Source organism: Cervus elaphus, chromosome 20 (assembly GCF_910594005.1).
Source record: "Cervus elaphus chromosome 20, mCerEla1.1, whole genome shotgun sequence".
NCBI classification, from domain to species: domain Eukaryota; kingdom Metazoa; phylum Chordata; class Mammalia; order Artiodactyla; family Cervidae; genus Cervus; species Cervus elaphus.
In genome coordinates this window covers 135399142-135425427 of record NC_057834.1, presented here as the reverse complement: position 1 = coordinate 135425427, position 26286 = coordinate 135399142, and the positions used below count along the sequence as shown (strand labels likewise).

Sequence of the window (26286 nt, the reverse complement as noted above, 5' to 3'; positions counted from 1 at the left end):
TAGTTGTGGTATGCGGGCTTATTTGCTCTGCGGCGTGTGGGACCTTAGTTCCCCAACCAGGGATGGAAGCCTTGTTCCTTGCATTGCAACGTGGGTTCTTAACCACTGGACCACCAGGCAAGTCTGGCAGGTACTTTTTGAGGGGCAAGACTGCCTTGAAAACAGCAGTTATAACACAAATACAAATTCTGGGGTATTCAACAAAACAGTTAACAAAATTTGAGCTTTTATATGTTTGAAATTTGATTTAAACCAATAAAACTAGGAAAAATATAACATCAATACAACAGAGGAGGGACTCCAATGGCAGAGCACCTGGGGCAGAGTACTGACGTCCAGTGCTCAGAGTGTCCTCGGGGGCCTCCACGTCCTGGCGGGTGACCCACGCTCGGATGTGTCTGGACCTTGGTGTGCGTCCTTGACACTGTCCTAGCTGACCTTCACCTGAAGCACTGGTTCTCAGCCCTGATGAGTTGGAATCAGCGGGCGTCTAGGCTCCCCAGAGGCCAGCTGGACCCAAATCTCGGTTTTAAATCAGTGATTTTAGAATTGTCCAGGGAGCTGGCTGGCCGGCCCCTCCCTTGTGCCTGCCTCCACTGGACCAGAGCAGTCACGTCGTACACCTGCCCCCAGAGTCGCCCCCTGTGACCTGACCCTCCCACTCTTACAGGCCTCTCCTGCAGGCGCTGCCTGGCCTGCCAGCATTTTCAGTCCTTCTTCCCCACGACCGGGGTCCGCTGGCCACCCCATCCTCATTGTCTCCTCCACTCCCTCCTGCCTCCAACCATAACTCAAGGTTGGCAGAAAAAAAAGAAAGGATCGTCTCAGGTCTTTAAGATTCTATTTACTCACTGGGCAGCTCATTACTGGGAAGTGATATAAAAATGCAAGTATCCCAGAGAAGATGGAAAAGCTGACCTCTGCCAGCAAACTGAAACGGGAAGAGACGCCCGCGTGCCTTGACTATGCAACTGCTGCTGCTCGGGTAGAGAAGCCGGGCTATCCGGAGAACACCCATCCTCACGTTTAGAGACTGGTTCCTCATGGGGAAGAATATGGGCTGATGGGAAATTCCAGAGTACCTAAGGCAGGCTGTGACTGACCCGGGGAGGCAGGGGAGGGGAGCAACCATCACTCACGTACCAGTGGAAGGAAGTCTTCACTAAAGATATTTAGGATTTTCTAAAAAGGAAAATGGAAAGGTTTCAAACCACATTAAACTTGTATATTTCTGTAATTAAGAGGCAGCCAAAAAAAAATGGATTCATTCAACTATAGGAGAGCTTCTATTTCCTGCTCTAGATGAGGAAAAAAAGGAAAGTCACAGCAGCAAAAGAAAAGAGGGCATCTGGTAGTTATTCAAAAAGCTACACATACTCCAAAGGCCCAGGGCTTCTCTGGTGGCTCAGCAGTAAAGAATCTTCCTGCAATGCCAGAGATGCGGGTTTGATCCCTGGGTTGGGAAGATCTGGCTTCCCTGATAGCTCAGTTGGTAAAGAATCCGCCTACAGTACAGGAGACCCTGGTTTGATTCCTGGTTCGGGAAGATCAGCTGGAGAAGGGACAGGCCACCCACTCCAGTATTCTTAGACTTCCCTTATGGCTCAGCTGGTAAAGAATCTGCCTGCAATGCGGGAAACCTGGGTTCTATCCCTGGGTTGGGAAGATCCCCTGGAGAAGGGAAAGGCTACCTACTCCAGTATTCTGGCCTGGAGAATTCCATGGACTGTATGGTTCATGGAGTTGCAAAGAGTTGGACACGACTGAGCGACTTTCACTTCTTTCACTTTTGGGACGATCCCCTAGAAGAGGAAATGGCTACCCACTCCAGTATTCTTGCTTGGGAAACGCAAGAGGAGCCTGGTAGGCTACAGCCCATGGGGTCACAAAACAGCTGGGTCAACTTGCTGGCTAAAGGACAACAAGCAAAGGCCCCAGACCGCCCGCCACAGTGGTGGCTCTTCATGCGGGCACATCATCAGGGCACTGAAGGCAGGTGAGTCTCCCCTCATCCCCCCCAAATGGGGTCACTGTGGGCTGGCGAGTCCTACCCTCCCTCTCACCTCCTGCTGTGGGAGTCTGATCCCACGGTGAGGGGAAAAAAAACTAACGTTTTAGGGGGCGGGATTTAAGAAAGTAGTTGACCTAAACTGTTTACATTGTTTAATTAATTGGCCTTTTCAGGGTAATTACATGTTAATTACAGGAGGTATTCTGCACCCGGTGATGATGAAACTGTATTTTCAAGTTATTGGCTCTTTCTCTTTCAATGTGAGCATTGGATTCACTTGTTCAGGTAAAATCACCAGGCTGTAAACAGGTCATCATCATGTATGCCAGTTTCTAAAACTCCTACCTTAAACCTTAAACCATTTTGCTAATTCTGAATTTGCTATTTTCCAACTGTTGTAAAAATATGTTTTTGTCAATGTCAGTTCAGTTCAGCTCAGTTGCTCAGTCGTGTCTGACTCTCTAGGACCCCATGAACTGCAGCACACCAGGCCTCCTTGTCCATCACCAACTCCCGGAGTTTACCCAAACCCATGCCCATCAAGTCGGTGATGCCGTAGTTGGGGTAAAATGACAGAAGTTTTTAATGGCTTGAATATTAACTTATTATAATTAAGAAATATTCTTGTGAGCCTATTATATTCAATACAAGTCTTTGTTTCATATGAATTTAAGTCTTAGGGAAAGTCCTAGATAAGCCAAGATTTGTAGGAGGGAAGACCACTGAAAAGACACGACCTTCCAAAGGGAGGGGCAGTCACCATGGAGACTCAAGTGGGAGGCTCCTTTGAAGGTCAGGAGAGGACACCCGTGGAGGGTTTAATCGCAGGGCTGATGGGTAGCAAGGGGTCAATAAGTGGGTGCAGTGATTATTGCCAACAGGTGATTAACCTAGATTTCCTGTTTTGTGATTTTCTCTTTTAAAGATACATCACTAACTCTAAATTTTGATAAAAGTTATTTTCTTTTCATGACAGTGAGAAATAATAAATCCTCTGCATGTGTGTATGTGTGTGTGTGAGTGCATGTGTGTGTGTGTGTGTGAGAGAGAGAGAGAGAGAGAGAGAGAGAGAGAGCATGCAGAACATGAAGCTAAGGACTCCAGTAGTTTCTCTCAGGGCTGCCGAGTGACCATGCCTACAGTACACCCTGATTCTGCAGATCAACTGAAGAGGAAAACCATTCCCGCTGCAGAAAGAAGACCAGTCCAAATGAAAACCAAGTCAAAGAACGAAGCTGTAACACCTACTCTTCAATTACGAAGAGTCAAATCAGGTTATTGAGGTGCCCAGTGTGCAACTCAAGATTCCACCTTCTACAGCTCCCACACGGGGTGCAACAAGCCCTTGGGAATTTCCTAAAGTAAATCTACCCTGAATATTCCTTGGAAGGACTGATGCTGAAGTTCCAATACTTTGGCCACCTTATATGAAGAGCCGACTCACTGGAAAAGACCCTGATGCTGGGAAAGATTGAGGGCAGAAGGAGAAGGGGGCAACAGAGGATGAGATGGTTGGATGGCGTCACTGACTCAATGGACATTCTACACGCCAAGAATCTGAATTTGGAGGAAGTAAAAAATCTTGATTTACGACAGTTTTTTCTCAAATGTACTAACATGTGCTTAACTAGTAGTTTCATAATAGGCAGCATCAAGCAATCATTCTGGCAGGAAAAAAATCCCATCCTTTCAAATCTCACTAGGTTTGGAGACTGACTGGAGGAGGAAATGGCCACCCACTTCAGAATCCTTGCCTGGATAATCCCATGGACAGAGGAACCTGGTCAGCTACAGTCTGTAAACAGTCAGACACGAATGAGCGACTGATGATGCCTGGAGACCGATATTGGGAGGTACACAGCCGGAGCGAGGACGAGGGGACAGGGGACAGTCCTCTGGGCACCAGCAGCAGAGATCACCACACCCAGGCACATGGACGCACTCCCCACAATGACTAAAGGCGGGTCAGTGGATGGCAGGAAGAACTCATTACTTCTTTTCCTACAGATGAAAATATCGCTAGCTAATTAAAGCTCTTGGCTGAGACGGACACTAACCGACAAGAGATATATCTCCCCAAGCTTGAGACGGTACCTGGATTAATTCAGGAACCCAAACCACTGAGGTCCCATCACTGTGGTCCTCCCCACGCTACACATGCGCTCGGCGGCCTGCGCCATGAAATACCTTCAGCATTCTCCAAAAAGCTCTCATTAAACAGAAATTAGACGGAGACAAGGGAAGCCTAAAAAATTGACTAGGAGTTCGGATGCTCTCAATGGCTAATGTGTCCGTTTTTCACCTGAAGTCTTCTCCAAATGCAGTTTTGCTATTAGGCAAAACTCAAAGAAAGGTAATCAATTCCAACGAAAAAAGCACTTATCCTGGGAGGACAGTATGCGCGGCGCTTCAAACCCCCTGGCTGCCTGCCAGAACCCAGACAACAGCCATCAATGTCTCTGACTAGGCGAGGAGCACAGGGGCCATGCATAATTGACTAGAAGATGGGCTAGAACGGCGGCCAATCAGCGGGTGATCAGAAACGCGTGGAATATTCAGCACCACTTGATTACATGGAGGCTTGTCCTTTCGCTCTCCTCACGAAATCTCTTCAAGGTCCAGAGTACTGTAATAAGATCATTACTGTCAAGCGGTACGGATCGCAGGCAATGAGTCTTCGGATAGGAACTCATACTTCACAAGCTCCCCCGGTCTGTCTCTCTCTCTCTCTCTCTCTTTTTTTTTGTATTTTACTGCATGCAGAGGCGGCAAGGCGACGAGGTGGCAGATAATGATCACATCACCGCACGGCAACTAGAAAGGCACTTTTAAGAAGAAGCAGGGAGACATCAGCTGAAGAGAAACTAAAACATTTCCCCTCTGCCTTTTTTTTTTCCCCCTCCTTTAAAAAAAATTAAATAGAATTAAACTGTGTGCGGCAGTCGCTTTCATGAACTCGGAGATAATGTCATTGAATTTAACCATTTGAGAGATGTTCTTGTGGCAGCAAAGCCCATTACCCCACAGACAAATGGCCAATTTTCTCCATGTCCCGAGTACAAAAGGAGGCTTGTTAGGTTGTGTGTGCATCTCAGGGGCGACGACTGAAGTTTTTTGCTGTACCTTCTTCTTTCATTGGCGGTTAACATCCTGGGCTTAATACCTGCGGCCCCGCTGTGTGTCTGAGATGAGAAAGGGGGTGGAGTTGAAAGGCAGGGGCGCATTAGCAAAGATTCCTAAATAAACACACCGAGTTCATCTCAAGCCACACCCGCTCGAGGGCGAGTGCGTGGAGATCAGACCCGCCAGCAAGATGAGACGGACATCTGATCAGACTTAGATCAGTCCAAGGCAGGGTTCCAATGAATGACGGGGAGCGAGATCAAAAGCCCCCTCTTCCCTCCGATTGTCCTTAAACACGATCACTCCTCAACGCCAAAAGCCCACAAAGAACATCGTCCTCATAATGAACTTAAAAGCTGGGCTGACTGCCTCTGAGTCAAACATCCTTAAGTCCAAAAAAAGTTACGTCATGTCCCCTGGATGTTCTCTAATCCCGCATGTTCTAATTGTCTGCAAAGTAGCTGAAGCAGTGATCCTCAACCTTCCTGGAATGTATACCCCCTGCCACAGACACATGCAACAAGAGCCATGTTGTTTGTAAAGGAGCCGTGTTGTAACTGGGGTCCTGAGAAAAGAGGCTGGGGTCAAAACTAGCAAAGGAATCGCTGCTTCCAGGTTCTTAAGGGCCATGGTGGGGGTGGTGGGCACCCGGCTGAGATGGGGAGAAGCCTCTCCAGGAGCCTCGGGGCTGACCCTGCCTGCAGAAGGCTCCTCGTCATGCCCGAGCCGCTGAGGGCCTGGCAACATGGACAGCACAGGGGCACGGCAGATTATGCAGACTTCTGAGCCCCAGAGGCCTGAGGCAGTCCCCCAATTCACACTCATCTGCCCGCCTCTGGCAAATCACTCAACGTCACCCAGCTGTAGTCCTCACTTGAGAAAACAGTAGATAACGCCACCTCCCCGTCTGACACTGTGGATTGTACGAAGGATGCAATGAGGTAACACCTGTTTAAGAGCTGAAGTCACTGAACCATGGCTTCCTCCCTAGGGGCTTAAAGGCCTATTCCAACAAGGGACCCAAGACCCTGGGGAGGGAGGGGGCAGTGAACACAACAGGTGGTGATTTGCAGAGTGACTGGATCCATGAATCCCACAAACAGGAAGAGAAGATCACAAGTTTTATGAACTGAGTGTCTGTGTCCTCCCAAAATTCGTCTGCGGTTCATCACCCCCAACATGATGACATCTGAAGATGATGGTGGGGCCCCTAGGATATGGTTAGTGCCTTTCCAAGAAGGGGAGAGAGCGCTTTCTGTGCATTGAGCAAAGGCCACAGTGAGAAAGCTGACCCTGCAGGCCAGGAACCCAGTGGGCTTGCACCTTGATCTTGAATGATGCAGCCTCCAGAATGGAAAGGAGTAACTTTCTGCTGTTTAAGCCACCTGGTCTGTGGTTCTGTTATGGCAGCTAAACCAGACTGAGACCCAAAATGTGTGGTTTTTATTTGATATTTTCCATTTGCCGAGTTGCTTTTACACAGACTGCATTTTGCATTTCATCACCATCCTTTTTGTTGGTTTGTTTTACATCTTCAGGAAGAGGAACGAAGTCTCCCCTACACATGAGATAAAACACAGCCCCGTTTCGTTATTGCTGGGGCCAGGGGCACAGACGCAGCATACTTAGCTAGAACATCTGAGTACGCACCTCCTGGGCGCCTTTATCTCCTCAAGTTGCCCGGACGCTTGTGTCTAATGTAGAGCATCTGCGGGTCTGGGGGCTGCATGAGACAGAGACGCAAGAGATGTAGACAGGCCATCATGTCTATCTTCTGAGCATGACAGCTTCCGTTTGCATGCCTGTACCCTTTGTGGTAAAATACACGCAGCGAGGCAAAAGGAGAAAAAGGACACAAGCCGTCCGAATGGCAAAGAACACACCAGGTGGACAGTGCTCTGCCTGCCCTTCCTGGACGTTGGTCTGAGCAGATCACATCACACCCCCGATTTCACGGCTAACGAAGTGCCCTCCAAAGACTCTGACAGCTCTACCATTTTTTTGAGAACGTCAAGAAGATGAGAAATTATTTGAGAATCCCCTAAAAGTCAGTTTGACTTGGGAGGTCTCTCCACCCAGGCAGAATTCAAGTCCAGGGTTCCTGAAGAACAACGCCCATCCTGACTTCTGCTGATGGACACTGGAAGCTGTGAGAGGCTTGTGCAGAAGAAGGACTCCGAGTGTTAGGGTCAGTAAAAGGAGGGCTCTGCAGCAGATCTGTACACGTAGAAAGCAAGCTTGAGAACAGTCTGCATTTTTCAAAGGCGAGTCTACTCGTCTGTGAGGCAGGAAGTGGAGTGTGTCCTACTGCACCAGGAGTGTCAGTGGCTGGAGCTCCAAGCCACCTTGGGTGTGTCTGTCTCAGCTGCTTCAGTCGTTTCTGACCCTTTGTGACCCCACGGAAGCTGTAGCCCCACCAGGCTCCTCTCTCCGTGGGATTCTCCAGGCAAGATTACCAAAGTGGGTTGCCATACCCTCCTCCAGGGGATCTTCCCAACCCAGGGATCAAACCCACTTCTCTCACATCTCCTGCATTGGCAGGCTGGTTCTTTACCACTAGCGCCACCTGGGATGCCCCCAAGCCATCTCATACCAAAATTTCTCATGTGTTCACTTTCTGTACTTTCCCCCCTTTCTTTGGAATAGCAGATATTTCACGCTGGTGCCTCCAGGACCCAAGGTGCTAGGCTGGGGTCCCTTGGGCTCCCTGCACAGGCTGCTCTGATGGCCACAGTTTGTTTGTTTAGAGATCTGCTTTCTCCACTGGAGAGTGGGCATTCTGAAGGCAGGGGCCACCCCAGTCACTCTTCCATCCAGTCCTAGGCATAGCTCCTGGCCTGCACTAGGTGATTAATGCACTTTCATGGAACTCAATCTAACGCTTTCGTTTGCGTGTACTTAAAAAAAAAAAAGGACCAAAAAATCCTTCTCTTGTTGTTGGCTCATCATGATGGGAATCGTCTGATCTGGCTTCTCCTGCTGTGATCAACTCATCTTTGTTTATTTCTGACCCGCAGACTTCCACAAAGGATCTGTGAGCACCGTCAGCTTGTGTGTGTTTGTGTTGGAAGGACTGAACCCTGCAGGATGGCTTTTGAGTCAACTGCGCCCCACCTAGGATGTCAATGTCTAGAGTAAACCCACATCTACTCAATTTTAGCAAGTTCATTCTTGTGGAAGCCAGAGTTACCACCTGAGAACTCTCTCAGGAAAAATGATCTGGTTTGTGGGGAGTAGGCAAGTCCATCAGGATATCCAGTGTCTCCTAACATGCCCGCCTCAAGGGCAAAGAACCCAGCCAACCTGGCCCCCTCATCAAAGGTCCTGCATTGTGGGGAAATTGTCTAGGAAGATGTTAACAGTTCTCGGGGTTTCACATTTGCTCTAATTAACTACTCAGTTCAACGATTCAGAGGCACTAACCTACTAGTTTACTAAGAAGGAGGTTCAGTGAAGGAGTCTTTACTGCTAGAAGGAAATATGGTTGATCACGGAATTTTGATGGAGTGGATGATGGAGACCTCTGACTGTCTTTCCTTTCACGGAAGGCAGCTGAGAAGATTATAACAAGTAGACACACTGCTGCATTGTTTACAAAGTAGGAGATCCAAGAGTGACCCATGATGGTAACACCTGACGGCTTTCCCAGTCTTCTCTGATTTTCCCCACTAACCACTTCCAAATAACACAAAATCCCACGAGAAAGGCCCCATGCTGGCAGCTTCTTGGTCATCATTATGTTTCCTGGCAGTCACGTGTCCTCCATTGCACGTAACATGGAGCAACCAGCATATTAACTGTGCCCACAGAGGGAAGGTGAGAGCATCAAGGTGAAAAGACACTTAAATAACAAAAGAAACGAACTACCCTGCCATATCCCCAGATTAACCAGTGATGCTCCCAACTGCCCGACACTCAGCATCACCCAGTGGTCACAGATGAACCTGAGGCCCCACGCACCTGCGGGCTGCTGCTTTTCTGTAAGAATGAGTATGTAGGGAAAAAAAGTTGTACAATGCTCCTGCAGAATTCTTCATTTCCTCTCCAAGTGTCTTCCAAAATATCAACTAATTAAAAAAACTTTCTCCCTAAGATGAAAAGACACTGATCAATTACAGCAACATCTGTTTTCTTGAGGGCAGGAGAAGGGGACGACAGAGGATGAGATGGTTGGATGGCATCACCGACTCAATGGACATGAGTTTGAGTAAATTCCGGGAGTCGTTGATGGACAAGAAGGCCTGGCGTGCTGCAGTCCATTGGGTCACAAAGAGTTGGACATGACTGAGCGACTGAACTGAGCTGACTGAAGTGAAAATGAAACTGTTTTGTGACTAATCACTACCACTGGGGTTTTAGGCTTCTATAAATAATGACATTTAATGAAAGAGTGATGCCTTTTGTGGCATTTTATTAACGAAGATAACCACTGTGTATTAAATTTGCAGAATCTAACATGAAGTTCTCCATGTTAGCTTTCCCTGATTTTTATAACCCATTGTTGGTTTATCTTTCTTCTGGACCACCCACGCCCTTCTTACATATTCTGCCTGAAATCACAGGTACAGTCCCTGTGAATACATTTTTGAAGAATATATTTATTTTGTTTTCTTTTGTTGTGATGCACGTTGAGCACACGGGCTCAGCAGCTGCAGTGACTGGGCCTAGTACCTCCTTGGCATGTGGGACTCTGGTTCCTGGTTTCCTGACCAGGGATTGAACTGTGTCCTCTGCTTTGGAAGGCGAACTCTCAACCACTGGACCACGAGGGAAGTCCCCCTGATGTGTGTCTTATTCCCACATTAAGACACTGAGTTCCTTGGGGTGAGAGAGGAACTGAGTTTTATTTGTCTTGTTTCCCACTGAGCCAAACACACAGTGCTTCCTCTGTGCTTGTTGTATGATATTTGATGAAAGAATATAATGATTCACAACTCCAGGCTGTCCTTTGAAAGAACGGAGGAAGACTAAGTCTCATCTGACCTCTGCAAACTGGAGTTAACCATGCTGGAGGCCTCACTTTGGATGGCTTAGAGGGTGCAGCTGTGATTGGCAATTCGTTGTGATGTTTCCTCTACAGAGTAATATTTCAGTGTTTATCCATGATCAACCACACAATGGGTCTAAAAAGACCCAGAATGATCAACCAAGGGATGGAGATGAGAAGGATAAAATAAATTCCCTTCTGAGACCGTTAGAACAAAGCACCAAGAACCCAAGGGGACAAAAAAATAAATTTTAAAAAAAAATCAAACAAAAAGAAAACAATAACAAAATGCCAAGAAACAAATAAAAGCCCCAACAACAACAAGATTTCTGAATCCTCTCTTGTTATGATAAGATTGGGTAAATCCAGACTGGTCCTGCATTTTTAAAGAAACATCTTTGCTCTACCACCTCTGAATTTGATGATCCATATAAAAGTCAGGGTCTTTACATGGAATCTGAGAAATATCAAGGAAGCCACTCTGCCTGCCCCACTCCTAGATTTAAAAGCCGCTCCACACACCTCAAAGACTTGCTTTTTGCCTGGTGGAAAGAGCTTGAGGCAGAGAATCAAGAGACTGTTCTGTCACCTACCAGCATCCTGACCCTGGACAAGAAAGCCACTTAACCTCTCTCCACTTCGCCTTGTCACTGGGGAAACAGGGAAATTAGCACTTGATGCAAACTTGCATGAATGTTATAAATCTAACGAGAACTACCCGATTCGGGACCACGGAACCGGGACTGCAGAGACGATGGGCACAGTTGCAGCCATGATAACCTCTCTCCTGGACCCTGGATAAGAATACCCAGAACGAATGGCAGGATGGCAATTCAAAGGCAACGGCAAAAGATGGCAAGTCATTAGTGATCAGCAAAATCCCCACTGCCCAGGGGATGTCCAGGCACACTCCCTTCAACTTAGCTCTGGCCATGAGCCCCCAGCCCCTGGGGCTCACATCCTTCCAGAACCTCGGATCCGCTACGGTGGCCCAACCAGTGCTGGACTTGCCGTAGGGGACCTGGAACCTTGCCTCTCAGGCAGCCCTGGCTCTGACAAAGTATTCCTTTTAATATCTGAGCCAAAATCTGCTTGCTTGAAGGTTCCACCCGCTAGTCCCAATGAACTCCGTCAGGGCTACTCAGGACGCGCTGGGACTGTCTCTCCAAGGCTTGAACACAGTTAGGATGCCCTCACGCCCCTCGTGCTGGGTCACCATCCTCCTTCTCCATATCTGAATTTACTTTTCTTTTTTAAAAAAGCTTTTAATTTTATATTGGGGTACAGCCAATTCACAGCGTTGTGATAGTTTCAGAGGGACAGCAGAGCAGCTCAGCCATACATCAGACATACACACATATCCATTCTCCTCCAGGCTCCTCTCCCATCCAGGCTGCCACATAGCATGGAGCAGAGCTCCCTACACTAACAGTAGGTCCCCGGTAGTTATTCGTCTTAAATAAAGCAGTGTGTACAAGTCCATCCCAAACCCCCTAACTATGAAGTCACTTTGGTTGGTCTGTAATCACTGTAGAGTTTAGCCCCCAGATCTGAACTGACTCATTTTCTTAAATATAACTAAGAATTCTGAGCAAACCAAATTCAATTTAAAATCGAGACTATCACTGATACTTTAATCCCATTGTTCCCAATGGCCTATTAAATAAGAATACAAGTAGTAGTATTCATGATACAGAAGATTTTTTTTTTTAAAGCTAAATGCCGCCTTCACATTTTTCATGGGAAGCCTGGAGGATGCTGGTTTCTAAGAGGCTTACCCTCAAAGTTATACTCAACAGTGAAGTGCCCCATTGCTGACATTCTTCATGAATGGTCTAGTTTTCCCAGGTAAAAACATCACAAAGGTGTTTTTTATCATTACAAATGGGGCCACAGAACTGGAAAATGTTCACGTATTTTTAGAGAATGCATATATGGAAAGAACAGACCTACACCTGCAGAAGACTCCAGGTAGGTGGGTGGGGGGCCTGATGCCCAGTGATGCAGAGGGCACTGGAGACACGCACAAGGTCCTCGCATGGTTAGCACCATGGCAGTCAGCCCCTCGCCTGCCCAAGGACACAGCTCAGCTCTCAGTGCTGGGAACACCTAGACACACACCCACCTTTCCAAGGCACCTCTGGCTTAGACGAGAGTTGGACTATAAAGAAAGCTGAGTGCAGCAGAATTGATGCTTTTGAACTGTGGTGTTGGAGAAGACTCTTGAGAGTCCCTTGGACTGCAAGGAGATCCAACCGGCCCATCCTAAAGGAGATCAGTCCTGGGTGTTCATTGGAAGGACTGATGTTGAAGCTGAAACTCTAATACTTTGGCCACCTGATGTGAGGAGCTGACTCATTTGAAAACACCCTGATGCTGGGAGGGATTGGGGGCAGGAGGAGAAGGGGACGACAGAGGATGAGATGGTTGGATGGCATCACCGACTCGATGGACATGGGTTTGGGTGGACTCTGGGAGTTGGTGATGGACAGGGAGGCCTAGTGAGCTGCGGTTCACGGGGTCGGAAAGAGTTGGACACGACTGAGCGACCGAACTGAATTGAATGTCACCCACACTAGTTTATACCTCGCAGTTCTTCCACACTCAGAACCCCCAACCCCGGAGGGGGCTGGAATACTCTATGATATTGACTCCCTCTATGGGCTTCCCAGGTGGTGCGGTGGGAAAGAATCCACCTGCAGATGCCAGCGATGTGGGTTCAGTCTCTGGGTCAGCAGGATCCCCTGGAGGAGGGCATGGCAACCCACTCCAGTATTCTTGACAGGAGAATTCCACGGCGCCTGGCAGGCTGCAGTCCGTGGGGTCACAGAGTCGGACAGCACTGAGCGACTGAGCACGTGTGAGGGTTGGGTTATATCTGAATCCCAGTGACCATGTCGGAACTCAAAATATTCATGAGGGAACTCTTTGGTCACAGTTGCTACTCCCATAATTTACTCGACTCAATCCATTCATTTTAAATTGTAAATATAGGAAGATGACAACCGTTCTAGTTAATTCAACTATTCTGTGTAGACCTATTCTTCTGCAGAAAAGAACCTCTGTAATCGAGTCTGATGAGGGCCAGGGCAGCGAGGAAGTCAGGAAAGCAAGATCCTTATGGCACCAAGGGCCCCCACGTGGACAGAGAGTTTCTGGATTTTCAGGCAACATAGATATTTGATGAGGGCACACTTTTAGTCTTTACCTTCTGAACAAAGACACCGCAAAGGTAAGAAATACCCAGAGACAGAAACTTGGTGCTCAGCTGAGAGCCTGGGCAGAGAGCGGGGTTCCTTTATGGGCTTCGGGGGGACAATTCAGACGTGCACACGTGGAGCTCCAACCCCTCCCCACAGCAGGGCTCAGGCCAGGCCCTTGGCGGGCCACGGGGGACAGAGACTTCCGGTCTACTGCACTGATGTTAGATCAGGGGCCAGATGTGCCCAGGGGTGTGCAAGAGGCACTGGGAAAGGCACGAGCAATTCACAGCTTCTGCTAGCAGCTCCCCGCGGGCCCTCCACTGCCCTTGGAGGCAGGCCTGGGTGGTGGCGTCAGTAGCTCTGATGTCTCTGGTGTCTTATCGGGTTTGGCCGAGGAGGTGGCGGCAGGGTACCAGAAGCGACGGGGACAGGGAGGCCAGGGGCTTCTCCTGGGCTCCTCACCCTCCGGGTCACCAGATGGCACACGTCCTTCTGTTGAAGGACATATCCCCGGATGGAGGTCCTCCCCAGATGCCTCCCTCTGGGTCTTATAACCAGTCCCTCCTTTCCCTGTCACCCCCTGGGGCCCCACACCATAGCTCTTCCCACACCCTGCCCATGCCTCCACTGACAGTCCCTGTGGAAAATTCCCACCAATGACCCAGCTGAGGGTGCCATATTTTCCATGGAACCCGGAGTGAAATAGCTGACTCTCAGTGGAATTGCATTTTTCTCATACGTTATAGAGATTTGAGTCTAGTCATCTGATCCAACGGGGTGTCTCAAAAACTACACGATTCACCCATTGTATGGACATCGTCTAGAGAACTTGTTATATTTACAATTGCAACTTTTCAGCATGAAGTCAAGCCAAAGAGAATACACTGGCAATAATAAGTCACAGTGCTTTGCAGGAAACAGAAATAGAAATATTTTTAATAATTAAAATTAAACAATCCTCTAAAATATACAACTAGGTTTCACTTTAAGAAGGCTTAGCTTTGATGGTTCTCACAATACACTTTGACTAATAGTTATTAAGAAAATTTTAAAAATTGTGCATCATTGTGAATCTAAAATTATCTCAATTGAACAATGTGTTCTGACTTCAAAGATGTTAAAATGTGGGGGAAAAAATAAAGAATAATATGCCTTGGATATAGCCTGTCTCCCCAAAATGACTCATTTATGGTTGGAAAGGTAACATTTCCTAGGGAAAAATGATCCGTTTTCTTTTTACAGAGAACTTGTCTTACTTTCTAGTGGAAAGATGTCATGGATATGGCATCACAGGGACGGTCCTCTTAACTACAAAGTGAGGCATAGTGTCCTTTCTAGTCATTAGCACTGAACTTCTGAACACACATCAACCGACACCCATCAAACATGCCCGAGATGCTGTTGTGATTTCTAATTTGGGTGCTTCTGAATCTGTCTTTCTGTTTGCATCACCACCTCGGCAGGAAGGCCCCTAATGAAAGGGTCCGTGGCTGGCTTGGGGCTGAGGATCTGACTCAGCCTCGTCAAAGGCTATTGCTCAGAGCCCACGGTACCACCGCAATAACGCAGGAAGTGGAAGATGGAAACATTTCAGGCATCCAACAAGCCTACTGTCACTTCTCGAACTTTCTGCGAACCCACTGGATGACGAGGATGCTGATTTGAACCGGCAGCCCAATTAAATGCGCAACCACTACTAATTTACTTTCAGGCTGGATCTTATTCACACAGTTTTCACTATGCCAGGAGGTGGGTGGAATGAATAGAAAGGATGAAATGTGTGTAATGAAGTGATAGGTGGACTTGATAATCAGTTTCTACCAAGTGGTACCTTTTAAAAAAAAAGTCATTAGTTGGAAACACACGACAAACACAGTAAGATGTTTATCTGTGAAATGGGCCTGAGACCTTTCCCTGAGGCAAATCTTACTCTTCCCCTGGGCCCGTGGGGCACCTGCTCCCCACCTGGCCAGTGGCCACACATCTTCCTGACTTTACCCCAGTCCTCTTGTAGGAGGGGGTGTGTGGCCACCCATCCGTGGCTGGGGGCTTTTTGCTGAAGATTTTGGAAGGCGTTGCATCAATGCTCAGCATCTGTGGGCGATTTATTTTCCAATGGGAAGGCCAGCGGTGTCTGAGTGGGTGCTTTGATCCACAATCATTATTTTTCACCACTGCTGATATAACAGAATCATCCTCATTTATCATAACAGGAGAAAATCGGTTTTTATGGGCTAAACTTGTTAGCAGGAAGCTATGGGAGGCAAAATGGTAAGACAGGCACTGAAAAAGGGCTTCTAGACTCTTTCCTGCCACCATGAGAGAGCCCCAACAAGCTCCCTGACACTCTGAACCTTGGTCTCCTCATTATAAATGAAAATGCCACGAACTCACAGAATTATGGTAAACGACATAGCACGTGTACCGTAAACTCTGCTCCTGCCTTGCTAACAAATGCATCGTGGGTTTATCTCATTTAAGCTTATCTTCAGATATTAGGAAGGAACAGGCACTTTCTTTCACACTCAAACTTGCAGTCTGAATAGTCAAAAGAGTATTTCAGAAAAAGTGCAGCAGAAATAGAGAAAGAAAAGGACGTAAGCTATAAAGGTTGTTTCCGGCATACATGGAATCCTTGTTGAAACCAGATTGTTTTACTCTCACTGGTCTCACCAATCATTATTCATGTTACACAACAATGTTTTGACATTTGAACTTTCCTTTGAAGTATTTCTTTAACTTGTTTATTACAACGTAATAATTTCACCTCCCACCATGCCTGTGTACCTGTGTGCATGTCCACCTCCACTGGCACACCAAGGAATAAAAAATGTAAGTCCATCAGAAGGAGCCACTTCTGAGAGATCATATGGGCCCAGCCCTGAGCATCAAACCTGACTTCAACAAGTCAGAGGAGAATCAAGACAGACGGTGCCCACGGAAACACTAATGCAGCTCACAAAACACCAAGAGTGATGGGCATTAATAGAGGGTGCGGTTATCATCAGACGAAGCTGAAAGCCAGGATCGGAGTGGCTGTCTTAACTTGAAATTAAGTCGAGCCGGTATCAGGGAAGATTGCCACCTCAGGAGGCTGGTCTTTTTTGGAGGACGACACCGTGGCAAGGCTCGGCTGAAGCGGACACACCCGAGCCCAGCTTGCCGAGGTCGGGCAAGACCAAACAACCTGCCCAGATGTATCGGGGGCTGGGACACCAGTGTTACCACGGACCCAGCGACACCTGTCAGGAGGTAAGACAGCCAATGTGGTTGGGCAGTCTGGAGGATCAGTGGGTAGAGAGAGGGCCCCCAGTACCACCTTGTAAACAGGAGGCACACGCAGTGACCTGCACCCCCGAGCGTCTGTGGTTCAGGGTAAACGATGCTACAGATGAGAGGAGTGAGAATGACTTTTCAGAAACGCGAACTCTGCCCCTGCAAGTCCTTGGAAGGTGGGCTGGGGCGGGGGGGCGCCTTACCGTCAGCGGTGCCGGAGAGGCCGTCGGCTTTGAAGTTGCTCGTGCTTTTCTTCCTCCGATGCTTCTTTCTGTTGGCGTGAGGGGAGGGGGGCGGGTCGAGCTTGGGGCTGGCGGTGCTGGAAATGCTGGGGCTTGAGCACAGGGGGTCACCCAGCCCCGGGTCTGCCGCCGGACCGGAAAAGGAAAAGAGCGCAGAGGTCAGCACGGAGAAACCAGGCTCTGCCAAGGACCACAGCAACGTTCCTCCAGTTACCAAGCCCCGGACACAGTCTCCGAACCGCGGCTCAGAGCAAACCTTGTGTTAAAAGGTCAGGGCTCCCCATGCCCGAACATGCCACCTGCCATTCCAGAGCAGCAGCTCCTTTCGGCATCTTCTTTTTGCTCAGGAGAATTTACAGTCCTCCTGTTTTGTTTTGTTTTTTAAGATCAGTGCTTCTCCAACTTTATTACTTTAAAAAATGTGTTATTGGAGTAGAGTTGATGTGAAATGCTGCTTTAGTTCCAGGTGTACCCCAAAGTGCGTCAGTGATACATATACACATACCCACTCTTTTTTAAAGATTCTTTTCCCATAGAGGTCATTATAGACTATCGAGTAGAGTTTCTTGTGCGACATAGTAGGTTCTTCTAAGTTATTCATTTTATACATAGTCATCTGTATATGTCAACCCCAATCCCTTCTCCTTTCCCCCAGGTTACCATAAGCTTGTTTTCTACATCTGTGATTCCACTTCTATTTTGTAGTTAAGTTCATTTGAACCCTTTTTTTCTTTTTTTTAAGATTTCATATATAAGTGATATCATATCATGTTTGTCCTTATCTGATTTATAAAGTTCTCTATTTTGCATGTTTGGAGTTCTGGAAAAGGAAAGTTGGGGGGGAGGTTTTTACTTGTTTATTTTTCTCTTCCCACAAATAATTTGATATATTAGGAACAAAAGAAATACTCAGGAATACATAGGAGAGTGTCATCTTAAATGGGGTTGACTCGTGTGTGTGCTCACACACAAGATACAGGTATTTCTGATTGTCTCCTTCCCTCAACATTCTGTAGGACCAAACATCAGTTAATTACTAGTGAGATGCCACAGGCCACCTCCCTGTCTCACCAATGTCTAGCAACAGTGCTTAGAAGTCCACAGTAGACCCGGCAATTTTTGATTCACTGAACCCTCTCACCAAAATGTTAAAATCAGTGCACAAATGTGATCATTCACTGGAAGTGAAACTCTCAACTTATGATGTCTAACTTTACTTTATCAGAGAAAAGAACACAACACCCTTAAAAGACATGAAATGAACATGCAATTCAGCAGAATGAACAAGTTCACTGAGAAAGGGATGAAGGAACACCACCCAGATACCTCCAAGCTCCTAAGAATTCATCATTTCATGACACAGCGTCTTTGTTAACTCAAAAGACAGAACCTTCTGTGCAACGAATGGATAAACATTCATTCATTCAACGAATGTTCTTCTGAGCACTTACTGTGAGCCAGTCAGTTTTCTAGACGTCCGGGATCCACTGCTGAGAATAACAAAGGCCCCCGTCTGAGTGGCATTTAGACAGCTGAGGGGCCACAACCCAGACTTTGTTACAAGGTGATGAGAGGGGAAAGGAGCCCATGGAGGGTGGACATTACAGAGGTGGTGGAGGGGTGGGGGGGACAGAGAGGGTCTTGATGAGAAGGCAACACATGGGCCAATGCTTAAAGATGGTGAAGACATGAGAACTCACGTGCATACCTTGGGGAGGAGGAAGTTACCAGAATCTGACCCTAAGGCCAGGTGTGCATGCTGGCAGTGTCCCAGAACCACAGAGGGGAGGACGGGAGACTCAGAGAGGGTGTCATCAGAGAGGAAGAGGGGCTCGGACACTGTCTAGGACCGGCTTTTACTCTGGGGAGCCCCTGCAGGGTTTTGAACATAAGGATGACCTGATTTTGAATATAAAGATACTTGAGGGCTTCCCTGGTGCCTCAGTGGTAAAGAATCCTTCTGCCAATGCAGGAGAGATGGGCTCGATTCCTGATCTGGGACGATCCCACCTGCCGCAGGGACAACGAAGCCCGTGGGCCATGACCGATGAGCCTGTGCTCTAGGTCCCGGGAGCCACAGCTACTGAAGCCCGCACACCGAGAGCATGTGCTTCACAAGAGAAGCTACTTCAGTGGGAAACCTAAGCGTGGCGACTGGAGCCGAGCCCCCGCTCGCCACAAGCAGAGAAAAGCCTCTGCAGCAACGAAGACCCAGCACAGCCGAAAATAAGCAAACAACACTTTTATAAAAAGATACTGCAAAAAAAAAAAAAAAAAAAGAAGATACTGCAAATCTGAATTGAAAATACTTCTATTTTCTGAACCTCTGGCACATTTTAGCATGTATTAAGAAATATTAAAAAAAAAAAAAGCTTAGTTTCTTTTAAGCTCTACACCCGGCTCCAGGAATGCCCTAGGAAGCAACTTGCTGACGTCCTAAGACCAGCAGTGCCTTTCCCCTCCCCGCATGGTCAGGAGGGTCAACCTTCTTCCCATCCCCGCATGGTCAGGAGGGTCAACCTTCTTCCCATCCCCGCATGGTCAGGAGGGTCAACCTTCTTCCCATCCCCTGCCGAGCCAAGGCCTCTGGGAGCCTGTCCTGGGAGGGGTGGAAGAGTCAGCCCACAGCTCCTTCCTCCAGGAGAACCTGCCTCCAGGAGACTGGGACTCTAGGTTGAATCTTTATCCACGTGGTCATTTCTTCTTCACTCTCTCCAACTTGCCGCCTGCTCTCCACCAAAGGCACGCCCACCCTGGGTCTGGCTCCCCCCCTATAGACCCTCCTCCCCCTCCAGGTCCAGGGAGCATGGCTAACTGGAGGAGGGTTCACTCTGTTGCTAGCTTTTCACCTTTTTAAATGGTCCCGGTCTTCTGCAATACAAATCTTTTAAAGAGAGCATTTCTTATACACATATTTTTTTAATTTTTAAAATACGAGATCCCACTGTATATAATATACCCCATTGTACATAAGACTGTATGTAGACATCAAGGGGAAAAAAAGGTTAGTCTAGTTGATGTTGTTGTTGTTTAGTCACTAAGTCATGTCTGACTCTTTGTGATCCCATGGACTGTAGCCCGCCAGGCTCCTCTGTCCATGGGATTTCCCAGGCAAGAACACTGGAGTGGGTGGCCATTCCCTTCTCCAGGGGATCTTCCTGACCCAGGGACTGAGCCCTCATCTCCTGCATTGGAAGGTGGATTCTTTACCACTGAGTCGCCTGGGAAGCCTCCAGTCTAGTTAATACTTGTGGACAATTTCAGAGAGTTCAGAAGCTGCCTGATACTGCTGAGGCATCCAGGGACCCCAGGATCACTGGCTGATCCTAAAGCAAACGCTTTTAACATGTTAGTCAGTGCTCAAGCCTTACGATGAATATGTTTGTTATTTACTTTCTGCCCAGGTTTCAAAAATCTTCATGCTCTGACCATATCCTCTCTGACTCTCAAGTGTTAAGAACCCACCCTGTGCCAGGCTGGGTGACAGGCCATGGGGAAACTGGTCCCAGTGACCATCCCCATCCTCTAATAATGGAGGCTGATGGGGGGGTGCAGGCCAAGACAGCTGCCCTCTGCCGCAGCAGGACTAGTGTTTTGCTATTTCCCTCTGTCCCTTGGCACCACAGTTCAAAAGCATCAATTCTTTGGCGCTCAGCCTTCTTCACGGTCCAACTCTCACATCCGTACATGACTGGACTAGAGGATGAAAACCTCTGTCCCGATGGAGTTGACATCTAATGACTGAGAGGATGCCTGTCTGGTCTCTTGCTTGATACCTCCAGGAAAGACTAGATCTCCTGGGCAATCGGAGTTTGAAGAGGGGGAATCAGATCTATGGAAGAAACACCAAGATCCCCTGGACAAGGAAATGGCAACCCACTCTAGTACTCTTGCCTAGAAAATTCCATGGATGGAGGAGCCTGGTGGGCTACAGTCCATAGGGTCGCAAAGAGCTGGATACGACTGAGCGCCTTCACTCACTTTAATCCTATGTAAACAGAAGTGCCACCTACACACAGAGGGAAGTAAGGTGGAGAACCATCCACATGTCCACGGTCACCGAGGCAAGCTGGCTCCGTGGCCTCCCTTGAGAAACACGAACGTGGCTCCAGGAGGAGTCACCAGGACCCAGAGTGTGAGTGACAGAGACAAAGGAACCACGAGCCCGGGAAAGGGCCAGGAGTGAGCTGGCGTGGGGAGGGTGGAGGGCAGAACAAAGAACACGGGTCCTGATCTGGGCCCCGAAGGCGGGGAGGGAGGCGGGAGGTGAGCTTGCAGAATAACTCAGGGCTCTCATCTAGTAAAAGAAACGGTGACCCCAGGGACCAAACCAGAAAGCAGGGCCAGCTGTTTGTGAGCCCCAGGAATCCCGTCTCAGACAAGGAGGGGCATGAATAAAGGAAGTGATGTGCACCCGTTGCTTGGAAACCAAGAAGCATTCCCCGTCCACGGTCTGGCCTGCTGCTCACAGGACCAAGGTCCGCCCAAGAGCACCATCGCCGAAGTCTAGAGATGGCAGGCGAAGCTGGAGCCCCATCTCTTCTCCCCGCCCGGGTCAGTGCTCCAATGCTGGCCCAAGCCCTGCACACGTGATCCCAAGTCTCTCGCTGGAGGAAGGACAGATAACCACGATGTGGTCGGGTGTCCACAGGGGGTGGGCTAAGCGGGAGTCAGGCACAGAAGTCCCTGGGAAAACCAGGTGCCCCACGGTGGGGTCCATGGGGGCAGGCATAGCTCAGGGGTGGACAGCTGGGCACAGACAGGCAGCCGCCCAGGAATGAGGGGTCCTGCCAGGAACAGAAGGCTGCGTGTCGGGGCCAGGGGCCTGACTGCAGCAGCTGGAGCACCCACTATGCAAGCGGCCGGTGTCTGTGGTCCCAAGGACAGGGTTGGGGTGGTGAGTCACGACGGAGCCGAAGCAGGGGCAGGCCGGGTCATGGTCAGGGAGGCCTGGGGCAGAGAGGGTCCCCGGCAGCCCTGGCTGTTCTCCAGGCTGGGTGTCACGTCAAGGATGCTCTGGTTTCTAGTGACCTGGGTTCCGCGTCTGGGTGCTGGTATCTGAATGCCTGGCTCCTAGATCCTGAGAACTCCCTTTCAACAGAAGGTGTTTAAACAGTCCCCTGGTTTAAAATACGACCAATCAAAACACAGTGGGCTTCTGTACTATGCTTTTCCATCTCCGATGACACCTCCTGCCTGACAAGGTATCCCTCAGCCTGAAGAGCCTCTGACAGCCCGACCCCGGACCCCGAAAAAGCACCTGCAGAACACCATCTGCTCCTCCTGAGAACAAATAACGCATCTTGTTTTCTATCAATTAGTGGACAAGGGACAGACGGCCCCGTCGACGGCCTTAAACGCGAGAGGGGGCAATGCAGAGGGCAGAAGAGGGGAGACGGGTAGAGAAGAAAGCCACAGCAAAGGAGAAAGGGGAGCGCCTCATTACGCCCCCTCTCACCCGGCTTTGATGGAGGGACCGGGAGTCCCCGAGACGCGGCACTGAGCCGGGATGGGCCAGTCCTCCGCCATCCTGCGCGCTCAATGCCGGCCATTAGTTCTTCCCAATCGGGCATCAATGTTCAACCCACACCCCAAAAAATACATAATACGAGCAATAATGATAACAATCTGCAGGCTCTCGAGCTTCGGGACGTGAAGTATGAGTCAAAGAAGCAGTTTCACTTTTCACTCGGCGAGCTGACAAGCATGACTACAGGGGGAATAAAATAACATTCCGTCCGCATAAATATCAAGCAGCCCGCTCGAGACTGATGGGCCAGGAATGTATTCTTAGCCATCATTCCGGCAGACAGGCCCAAGGACACTCATAACTTATTTTACAATCATTTAGTTTCAGCTCAAGTGGAAAACGTGACAACTTATCTCTGCTGACAAGATGCCATATCGAACCTTACAATTAACTCTCCTCCGATTATCTGCCCAGCCGATCATTAGCTGGGCCATTTTCGATGAACTGTTGCAGGGAGCGTGTCTCGGTGATGGCCGCCGATGCCAGGTGTGAGGATGGGTTTTTGACATCCCCGGCCGCTATTCAAATAGGCCGGGCTCCGTGCCCCAGACTCCCAAGGCCCTGCTTCTCCCAAGGGTCTCCCAGTGTGTGCGCCAGGTGGGGCGGGGCCGGGGGGAGTCCGTCCGCACTGTCTACGTGCGAGCTGAGCATCCCCATGACTATTAGCATCGCAACAAAACCGGTATCACTATGGCCAGTGCTCCTCCAGTGGACGTGTGCTCCTCACCCCCCAGAGTCTATTTCAGGGAGCCTGGGGCTCTGGAGGGACGCCTCCCACCACTCCTTCTTACTGAGCTTGACCTGCAGAGGGGACACCAAGAATCCCCTGCAGGACTCCCCCAACCTCCCCACATACACGCTGTCTGGAGGGGCTGCTGATGGTCCCGAGGGCAGGCTGACTGTTAATTTCCTACATGTTGAAGAAAGAGGGCTTCCCCGGTGGCTCAGCGGTAAAGATGCCACCTGCCAATGCAGGAGACACAGGTTCCATCCCTAGATGGGGGAAGATCCCCTGGAGAAGGAAATGGCTACCCGCTCCAGTATTTATTCTTGCCTGGAGAAATCCAGCAGATGGAGGAGCATGGTGGGCTACAGTCCATGGGGTTGCAAAGAGTCGGACATGACCGAGTGATGGAACAACGGGGAATGCTTTAAAAGGCATGCTCACAAGAAGCCTGGAGGGCTTCCCTGGTGGCTCAGTGGTAAAGAATCTGCCTGCCGGTGCAAGGAGACACGGGTTCAATCCCTGGTTCAGAAAGACTCCACACGTTGAGGTGAAGGGAAGTCACAATACCAGGGCTCCAGAGCCCGGGAGCCACGACTGAGCCCATCTGCTACAGCTACTGAATCCTGAGTACTCTAGAGCCCGTGTTCCAGGAGAGAAGCCGCTGCAGTGAGCCCAAGCATCACAATTATGGAGTAGCCCCTTGCTGCAACTAGAGAGAAGCCCAGGCAGCAATGAAGGCCCGGCAGAGCCAAAAAATCATAAGTAAATCAAATTATAAAACAGAAGCCAGAATGTCGATTAAAAAAAAAAGGGAAAGGACCATGAATGCATATTAGCTCTTCTTTCTCACTCTCACATAGACCCCACCTTACTTATTTGGCAGGATTAGGAACCACATAGAACTAAAAAAAAATCTTCATGTTTTGGTATTAGGACAAATTCAAAAATGATCAAAGACAGAGCTATTTGTCGGGGATGGGTGGTGGCGGTGGGGGAGATCACTGGAGAGCTAAAACCTTTCAAACACTCAAGATGAAGTCATCGCAGGAGCCGGTCCATTAAAACCCATTTCCTTCAAGACAAAAGCCGACGGTATAAAGCCAATTTGGACCTTCACGAAGGGCTCTGCTCTCCCTGGAGCTCAGAGAGACGTGTGGGCCGGTAAATAAAGAACCAGGCCACCTCTGCCATCCAAGGAAATCACAACATCCCGGGCCTCTGTTAAAAGGTTGAGTGTGAAGCGAAGTTCAAAACCTCGCCCCTTCTCACAGTCCTTTTGACGGGAGCTTTCAACAGGAGGAGGTTTACTTGAATCCCCATCTCTGAAGATGTTTCAGAGCCCGGCACATTGTCCAGCTCCCTTTGCGGCTGGCGGCGCGCGCTCAGAGGGTACGCGGTGTCAGAAGAAGGGGCAGCGGGGACACGGTGGGGGGCCCGGGAAGATGACAGCTGCTGGGGAAACGGGAGCGACAACACAGCGTCAGACGGACTCACAGAAGTGGGAGGAAAGGAAGACAATAGAAGGGGCCGGGGTGAAGGCAGAAGACGGGGAGAAGGGTGTCCTACCCGGCTGACTTCCGTTCCGCCTCGAGGTCTCAGCCGAGGAAGCCGGACGGGTCGGGATGGGTCTTCATTTACCCGAAGCCCTTCCTTACTGACATATGTTTCCAGAACAGCCTTCAAAATCCCCCAGAAATTCTGATCGCTAATTAGGGCATGGGGTTTCGTTCCGAGGCAATGAAGATGTTCTAGGCCTGTGCGACGGTTGCCCCTAAAAGTACTGAACTGTCGGCGATAAATGGGTGAATTATATGTGCTCTCAGTGTTAATTTCAATAAAGCTATTTTCAAGCAAAAGGGAAAAAAAGGCGGCGGCGGGTGGCGGGGGTGTCATTGTATTAAATGGGCTTCCATGGTGGCTCAGTGGTAAAGAACCTGCCTGCCAGTACACTCCTACACGTAGGTTCCTTCCCTGGGTCGGGAAGATCCCCTGGAGGAGGAAATGGTGACCTGCTCCAGTATTCTTGCCTGGGAAATCCCAGGGACAGAGGAGCGCGGCGGGCTACAGTCTGTGGGGTCACAGAAAAGTCTGACATGACTGAGCAACTAAACAGCAACAGTGTATTCAGTGCTCAAAGCCACGAAAAGGAGGGAGACAAAAGAAGGTGATGGGACAGGCTGGAAAGTCTGCAGGTCCGGGGTCAAAGCAGGTGGTCCCAGGGGGACTGGGACATTCAGGAACCTAAGCTAAGCCGTTCCCAAGACTCAGGCCGCACCATCGAGCGCGGGGACTTAAGTGGCTGCCCGGGTCTCCAGACACCCGCCAGGACCCAGTTGGACGTCTCAGATAGAGGGTGGACCCTGTGATGGTCATGCTCTTGAGGGAGCTGCCCCACGCCCCCCGTGTCCTACGGAGGACAGCACATGCCGCTGGGGGGAGCCTTGCTCTTCGCAAGCTCCCTCGTGGTCACCCCCTTTCTGAGCCACACCCCCTCCCCTCCAACCTCCTGGGACACACGCTGCCCTGCGCGCTTCACCACCTTGCCACCTGCCCCTGCCTGCCCACGACGGCAGGCTCTGTAAGTGTCTCCTCGGGTCCCTTTAGTTTTTCTTCCTGCTGGCTGCTCAGCATGTCCTGATACCATCGCCCGATCTGGGGGAACGCGAGCCAGGATTTTATATTTAGGGGTCAAAAATTAAATTGTTCTCTAGTTGATTTTCAGCTGAATCAAGCTGAACAAGTTTAAATTAATCTGGTGTGCTCCCGAAAAATGCAAAAAGGTGCTCTGAGCAGTACCGTTAGGTGGAAATGAAATCATTTCAAGAGACTCCCACCTCTTGGCAGCCTCATCTCTTTTTACATAATCAGCCACAACCCATTTCTCAAGTTGGGCGCTGATGGTCGCTAAATGACAAAGAGATTCTCTTGTACGTGGGAGGCGCCACTGGCTGAGCAGGCTGGGGAAAGGCTGAGACAAGGAAACTCAGTTAAATAGAGAAGTTAATTAAATGCACGATCCTACTTTGATAACATAAATTTCCCATCTTTAGAAACTTAGCTGTTTCTATGAAAAGTTACTTGGAATCAAATTCCCAACTCCTGCACAAGAAACGGTCCTGACGGAGGTAGGAAGGCAGGCTACAGTTCCACACGTCCCCAGAGGGCTCTGTCCAGGGTCCTGAATGTG

The 26286-nt window shown here is 49.3% G+C and overlaps 1 protein-coding gene across 5 annotated transcripts in view; it reads right to left on the bottom strand.

The window, feature by feature from the left end:
* The window catches only part of AGAP1 (ArfGAP with GTPase domain, ankyrin repeat and PH domain 1), a 575037-nt gene that overhangs the window by 112712 nt on the left and 436039 nt on the right, over positions 1 to 26286 (bottom strand). For 4 of the 5 annotated variants that reach the window (XM_043877472.1, XM_043877473.1, XM_043877470.1 and 1 more), the window contains one exon: positions 16804 to 16965. In XM_043877472.1, coding sequence (XP_043733407.1) covers positions 16804 to 16965 — 162 coding nt within the window. Of the gene's footprint in view, positions 1 to 12979; positions 16567 to 16803; positions 16966 to 26286 lie in introns of those variants that run through there. The other variant, XM_043877471.1, reaches the window with a different exon arrangement.